Source organism: Hipposideros armiger, unplaced genomic scaffold (assembly GCF_001890085.2).
Source record: "Hipposideros armiger isolate ML-2016 unplaced genomic scaffold, ASM189008v1 scaffold_301, whole genome shotgun sequence".
Classification (NCBI taxonomy): Eukaryota; Metazoa; Chordata; class Mammalia; order Chiroptera; family Hipposideridae; genus Hipposideros; species Hipposideros armiger.
In genome coordinates this window covers 1,873,241-1,881,207 of record NW_017731651.1, presented here as the reverse complement: position 1 = coordinate 1,881,207, position 7,967 = coordinate 1,873,241, and the positions used below count along the sequence as shown (strand labels likewise).

Here is a 7,967-nt window from a genome sequence, read left to right as displayed (position 1 = left end):
TGGCTCAGATCCAACGTCACCTACCTATTAACTTATTTATTTGCATATTGCCTGTTTACACACACACACACACACACACACACACACACACACACACACACACACACAATGTACTCCCTCAAAGTAGAGATATTGTCTGCTTTATTCCTCCTGTCTATACATAGTACCTGGCATGTAGTGCATGATTAATAATGAATGGATGAGCTATGTGAAAATATACAAAAATAGAAGCAAGGACTAAAGAAGAATATGCAAATGAAATAATGGTGGTTGAATGAAGGAAATGTGATATTTTTCCTTTAAAAATTTTTTAATATTGTTGTTTTAGTATTTATTTTTGAAAAATTTTCACATCCAAATAATTACCTATGTTGAAGTAGAATTAAAAAGCTGCTGATAGTTACATTCTAGGGCTGCTGAAAATTTCTTTCTTCTCATGATGCTTTATCTTTTGGCTTTCTGGCTCTCATGTAAGACTCTTCAGTAGGAATTTTATAGAGGACCTTAAACTGAAAATGGCCCCCGCTGCAGAGCTTGTATAATTCACTGCAGTCCATCCTGCTGGACATTTTCCCAAGAGGAAACCATCCTGAATTCTCCACTGGAACCCCTTTCAAATACAGGCATATCTCAGAAATATTGTGGGTCTGGGTTCCAACCACCATAATAAAGCGAATGTCTCAATAAAGTGAGTTGCACAAATTTTTTGGTTTCCCTGTGCATATAAAAGTTATGTTTACAGCATACTGGAGCCTATTCAGTGTGCAATAGCATTATGTCTAAAAGAATGTACAGAACTTAATTAAAAATACTTTATTGCTTAAAAATGCTAGCAATTATCAGAGCCTTCAGCAAGTTGTAATCTTTTTGCTGATGGAGGCTCTTACCTTCAATTTGTGAAAAACGGATATTGGTAAAGTGCAATAAAATGAGGTATGCCTATATGAATCCTGGCTGGGCCACTTCTGACATTTCACACTCTCTCCCCAAGGAAGAAAGAAAAAATTCTCCATCCTGTCCTTGTTTATGAAAGGTCCTCACAAATATTTCACCTTTGCCATTCTAGAAACATTTATTAAGATTCCCACTAGGGGTGACCGGTTAGCTCAGTTGGTTAGAGCACCATGCTGATAGCACCAAGGTTGCTGGTTCGATCCCCGCATGGGCCACTGTGAGCTGCGCCCTCCCTAAAAGATTCAACTATGCCATTGTAGCATGAAAGCAATGTGTAACCAATGACCATGGCTGTTCCCCAATAAAATAAAAAAATAAAATAAATGCCCACTAAACACAAAGCACTTTGATGGGTGTTGTGAAAGGAAACAAAAACATTTATTTACTTATTTATTTGGTGTATATTTACACCTTTTCCAAAATAATTTAAAATAGCTTACAACAAGAAAACATACAAAAAGGAGGAGGAGGAGGAGGAAGAAGAAAAGCAAGAGCAAAAGGAGGAAAAGGAGAAGGAAAAACATCGAGGATGTTTAATTAAAACAGTTAAACGTAACTAGAACTAGAAAATTGTGACCAAATAGAAGAATAACACCACGAGAACAAACATGCTGGAAGCTGATGATCCTTGAAGATAAACTTTAAAATCATCTCTGTTTATATAACCTGGTTCCTGCCTTCCAACAGCTTAAAATTAAAAAGAAGAATTAAGATATACACACAGGTAATCAAAGGGATTAATGAAAAGCTGGACCATCCTAAGTAACTCCCAACAGAACACTGAGGATGTAAATGCACCCCTTGAATGGTACAAGGACTGCATTGTAAGAATTCCAGTAATTGTGTGAAATAATCATGGCCATTGTCACAACACATGCCTGTGAAAATATGACCTGATGTCACAAGGGTGCCTCTGAAGGTGGACTGACTGCAAATGAGACAGTGGGTTGCTCCAGGACTTTGGAGCTGGGCTTTAAGGTTCGAATGTCAGCCCTGTGTGACTCTGGTCAAGTCACCTAGCCATAATTCCTCATCTGTAAAGTGGAGATGATAATCATACTGGACTGATGACATTGTTGTAAGAAAGGAATTGATGAGTTAATACATATAATACACTTAGATCAGTGCCAGGGACACAGCAACTATTGTGATAGCACTAGAAACTCCATGTCAGGGGGGAAAAAAAAGGAATCAAATTAATTGCTTATCAATTTCATGCTAGGAATGAAACTTGACACTGTTTAATAATTCCCTTTAAGTGATGGATTTTAGGGTGAGCATAATAGTTATATGTATGTTTCCCTTTAATCTGAGCTAGTTAAAGTCTTTGAGGAAATTTTTTTTTTTTTAAGATTTTTATTGGGGAATTGGGTGGATGGGAACACTGCTGGGGAATTGGGGGAAGGGGAACAGACAAGTTGCTGTCGTTTTTTTTTTTGTTGTTGTTCTTAAGTCTAGTTGTGGAGGACACTGCTTCACTGGCCCAAGTTGGCACCATCATTGCGCTCTTCCCTGGCGAGGCAGATCAGTCGCTGGCTTCTGGACGGCCGCTCACGCTGGCTGCTGGCCGCTCACGCTGGCTGCTGGCTACACACGATAGCCCATGGCAACCCACTGCCACAGGGGCTGCAGCCTACGCCGTCGCCAGCGACTCACGGCAGCCCAGCTCCAGGTTGAGCTGTTGTTCACCATCTTAGCTGTAGAGGGCAGTGTCACTGGCCCTCATATGTGGGATCCGAACCGGGGCCCTCTGGCATCCCAAGCGAGTTCTTAACCATCGCACCACTCAGCCAGCCCAGGGAATTTTGAATTATGAATCTAAAAAGGATCTGAGGCATCAACTGTTGAACCCTTATGCAGCTAAGAAAGTTGAGGCCAGAGTGAGGGTGGGGGTGGGGATGGCCAGAGCTCCATAACAAACAATGCTCAAATCCAAAACAGACACTTGATTCTTTGTTCTCTGCTCCTTCCACACGGTGTTGACTAGACTGGGACTGATTATTGACTACTCTTGGCTTTCGAGTCATCTGGAAGGCATTTTAATCTATTGAGAATTTTTAATTCAATCAATATTTATTGTATTTTCCTACAGTAGGAATTATGCTAGATGCTAGAGGTTAAGCGATGAGCAAGAGGTCAGATTGCCATGCTTCTGAAGATCATACTACAGCAGGGGATGCAGACATTTATCAAATTACCAGGGAAATAGATGCTGAGTATGAGTGTGTAAAAGTCTACAAAGTCTACATGATCTTTAGGACACATTTAATAGAGGAACTTGGCCTAGCCAGGGAAGGCTTCCCCTAGGAAATGGCAACTGAGCCTCAACCTGGGTGAGGCTGGGTGAGGCTGAGGGAAGGAAAGACAAGATGAGTGCTCCAGGCAGATACATCAGCCAAAACCGTGTGGCAGGTGGGAGAACAGAGGGCCAGGGTGCGGGAGCACCAGAAATGAGGGGAACGGGGATACTCATAGGATGAGGTCAGAGAATTAGTTCAGGATCAGGTCTTTGCAGGCCTTGGAGATCACCTTGAAGATTTTGGTTTTTATATTTACAAAAATGGAAAACTATTGGAAGGTTTTGATCAAAGGGAGAGCATGATCAAATGTTCCTTTCCAAGATTAGCTTATTGTTGTGTGCTGATTGAAGGATAAGTGGAGACACTGGGAGGTTCCTTAGGGTGATGGTGGTCTAAATGGAGATATGTGGATGATTCAGGATATGTAGGCAGTAAAATCAATAGGACTCGGTGATAGATTAGACTAGAGATATTGGGGAGAGGAAATGGGAGGTATGATGTCATGCCCAGTCTCCGGTTTGCAGAATTGGATGACTGGGGAGTGGTGTCATTAACTGGGAGAGAGACTACTGAAAGAGAATTGGGGTTTGGAGCAGGGAGCAAAAAAGAGGGGTACTGACCAAGATACCAAATTTGAGGACATTTTTAAAAAAGATTTCAAATCCACTTAGTTTAGGTTTTTCAGTATTTTATTGTGGCACACAGGATAGAGTATGGTAAAATGTTCTCATTTCAAGATAATTCTCAAACCAACCAGCTGTTTCCATTTGGCTAAAGTTACTTCTTTACATGTAATTTGCATCTCTCTGAGTTTTACCAGATGCAGCATCCCATGTTTAATGAACATAAATGTGAAAAGCTTGGTTTCTGAGGTGACTGCTAGTCTTTACAGAAGCCGATGTACTGAGAATCTTCATAATTCAGATTCATAGCATCATGATAGGTAAAGCGATCTTTTACCTATTTGCATGGTGATGTATACTTAACTAGAAATCGGTAATGGGACGGGATCAGGTAACTTTAAATGGAGACCACTTAGCTTTCAGGTTAAATTCATGACTTTTAAAAATTGACTGAAGAACAAATATTGAACGAAATTAGCTGACAAAGCAATTGTGTAAGAACAGAAGCAGAACAGCAGGTCATCAATAATTTCATCGACATTCCACATCAAGTGCAAATGCAAGAGCTTTCATAACTTTACAGTGGACACAGGACAAATGGGGTGGGTGGTAGGTGATGCAATGTCCAACCAGTTAGAGCTATCATTGAAATTCAAATATTTCCCAATAGACATGCAGAGCAATGGCACTGTAACATACACATATAGAATCTCCCCTTTAGTGACTTATAACAATTTCATTACCTGTATCTGTAGTTTTTAAAAGGTTTAAATGGGTACCATTCATTTATTATTTACTCAAGGCAACAGAAAAAGCTAACACATTAAATCATGAGCTCAGGATTGCAGGCAACGTGTTTGCAATAACAAATAACTTTTTTATTTTCTGTCCAAAATTATACATTGATAAGAAAATTACTCCTTCGGATTATATCATTTGCTTGTGTTTCAACTTCTGCCCATGATATTTAGACTATATATTTTAATGCTGTTACAATGATGAACAGGTGGGACTCACCATCTATCCAAATTGCATTTATTATTATATACTGGTTTAAAAGTTACTTGTTTACCATAAAGGGTATATTTATCAGGTAATTTCAGAATTGCTTCCATAAAGTCATTCCCAATATTATATAGTACATTTTATGGGGCAAAATATATTACTACTTATAAAAGAAAAAGAAAACCCCAGGGACTCTCATTTACTCAAGTTTATTATCAGTAACATTTTTGAAGGAAGCGATTTCATGAATGGTCATGACCTAACTATACCCCTCATAATTACCAGTTAAGGGGGAAGATGCATTGTGATTGTTAATACTTTGGCTTAAAAAAATTTGGAGGTCAACAGTCCACTTGTATATGGCTTATTTGGGGGCCTTCTTTAAGATAGTTGAATTAACTCAACAACCACAGCAAGAAATGTCACTCAGTGTAACTTTATTTACTGTTTATTGCACATAATTCGAGGTCTTTAATTTCTAACCACCAAAGGTTCAAAGGGCTATTTTTTTCCATGAAGTTTAACATGAACATTAGTGAATTCATTTATTCATGTGGTTTTAATTGTAAACATCTGAATTATTCACATTGCCATAGATCCTGAACTCATAAGCATGGACCATGCACAGGCTGGCGGCAAGCCAGGAAGCCACTCTGCAAGCAAACAGATACTCTGCGTAAGGAGAAAAGTCATAGCACAACATTTAATGTCCAACCTGAGTCATCTCAGAATTATACATATATTGACTTCTTAATTCATATAGTATCTGGAACTCAACTGCATGGTTGGTGATGGGGTTGATCTGATTTCGGAAGGATTATTCCTGGAATAATTAAGGAAAAGGGGGGCTCAATCTTTCTTCTTGGTTGCTTGCTCCTCCCCAGCACCTTCATCTTTTTTCTCATCCTCTTCAGCTTCTTTGGTGTCTTCTTCTTCTCCTTCGCCTCCTTCTTCCTCCTTTGCATCCTCAGATTCTTCCTTGGCACCTTTAACAGAAAAAGAAAATGTACAAACTCCAAATCCAGGGTCAGTCCAGTTCAAACGTGTCTGCTTAGGGTTTAGGAGACATCACAAATGTCAGAATGCTTCACCAAAACCTCTTGGCTCTACTCTCCCAAAACACATGCAACAGACAATGCTTGCCAGGAATAATTTGCCCCTGAACACATATTTAAAATAGAATGAGATTGTTGCTAGATACTGGAAGCTCTCCTCCTCTCCAGGACCTCAGTATTCTTTTTATTATGTGCCTGGTATTTCTTCTTATTCTTTAGGACACCAAACTGCTGTGTTCAATGAATATATTTTTAAATGTTTAGTATGACTGAAAAGAGCTATTTTCAAAACACTACCAAGCTAAATAGAGACATGCATCTCTGGGAGGATAGCCAATTTGAGAAATCGGGTGCTTCCTAAAGGCGAAATGTATCATTTAGCATTCTAAACACACATGCGACTGGAACTTCCTCGGCATAAGCAAGGCTTCATTTATCTTATCCACCTCCTAACAAATACCCACACTCAGGTTGCCCTTGAAGTTGTAAGGGTTTGTCTTTGTATCATACCTTCTTCCTCCTCTCCCCCCTCCTCTTCCTCTCCCTCTTCCTTCTCCTTCTCTTCTTCAGCTTCTCCTTCGGATGGGGGTTCGTCCTTGGCTTCCTCCGCTTTTGAAGCCTCAACGGTCTCCTCCACCTCGATCTGCTCTTCTTGGACGTGGCTGGTATAGTAAGACGGGAAGGAGCGAGCCGACATCAAGTAGGAGCTGGTCTGTAAACCGCCATAGGCAGACCGGCCAAAGACCTGAGAGCTCTGGGAGTAGCCGCTGGTTATGCCTCCCACGCTGGTGAAACTGAGCCGGGTCTCCTCGCCTTCCAAGAGTTTCCTGGGGAGGCAGGGGCATGGTGGTTACCAAACATGAGCACAGGACATGTGTCGAATGACTTGTTCTGAGCTCACCACTCATTGTCTTTTCCTGATGCCACTCTAAAAGGCATCTGGCAAGCAGGAGCAGGGGTGGCAATGATCAAAACCTAATGCTGGGGATGTTGTGACCAAGATAAAACCAACAACAACAACAAGAGACCACTTTACAAGGGGTCCTACTAGATTTTAAAATGAGAAGCTAAGAACAGGACTCATTATTAGGGTTAAATTCTAACATGTTTGTTTAAGTACCTACTTGGCAAATGCCAAAAAGCAAACAATTATTTCAACGAACTACTCATGAAGGTTTCTGATTCCACATGAATGAAATCTGATTTTCTTCCTGAGGCTGAATGGCTGAGGCCTTCGCCCTTCTGCGTTTACCTGTAAGCTGCGATCTCAATGTCCAAAGCCATCTTCACATTGAGGAGGTCTTGATATTCTTTTAAGTACCGTGCCATTTCACTCTTTGTGGTTCTCAACTCATTTTCTAATTTGTTGATTGTGTCCTGTGGGGGGGTGGGGGAGGAAGAAATCCAAGAAATCCTACTGTTATCATTTTACTGTAGTATAGCTGCAAAGGCCTTGGTTTAATTAAAATCAAAGTTCATACCTTAGACAGAGTCTCCCCAAATCAGCTCCCTTTTCTTTGTTAACCTCTCCCTTCCTTGCCTTAAAAACAAATTCTTTTTTATTTAATAGTCCAACGATCATCATAAAATGCCTTCAAGGAACTAAACTGATTTTTTTTTAAACTTTGCTTCTCATTCACTGATAACTTTATCCAAGTCACATGCAAGAAATCCATCTATTTATAGGTAAAGGAAGTAGCTAGATTAAAAAAATTTATTTTATCTAAAATATTTTCTGCTTGTCTGTATTATTTTTCTCCTCCCCAGAAGATGGAAATCCTTAATAAAGAAATGCCTTACTGTGAACATCATGATCTACTACAATGTTGACTGTATTCCTGTCTACCTGCTAAGAGAAAGGAGTGATTGGTAAAACTAGTCAGAAAGCACGCTGGTAACAAGTATCCTTCAGAGCTAATGAGAGGTCTTCGCAGTGTTTATTAATCATATGGTCTAATCCTTGCCGCAGAGCAACTAGTGGCTAAAGCAGGACCATACAGAAGCAGGCCGCAGGCAACGCCCAGTCCCCA

General features: G+C 40.1%; 1 protein-coding gene across 1 annotated transcript in view; it reads right to left on the bottom strand.

Moving 5' to 3' along the window:
- Window positions 1–3,925: 3,925 nt before the first annotated feature.
- Window positions 3,926–7,967, bottom strand: part of NEFL (neurofilament light chain) — a 5,556-nt gene continuing 1,514 nt past the window's right edge. Inside the window, exons 2-4 of the mRNA XM_019659571.1 lie at window positions 7,190–7,314; window positions 6,448–6,764; window positions 3,926–5,868 (exon numbers count right to left, since the gene is read on the bottom strand). Coding sequence (XP_019515116.1) covers window positions 5,732–5,868; window positions 6,448–6,764; window positions 7,190–7,314 — 579 coding nt within the window. The 3' untranslated portion in view covers window positions 3,926–5,731. The remainder of the gene's footprint in view (window positions 5,869–6,447; window positions 6,765–7,189; window positions 7,315–7,967) is intronic.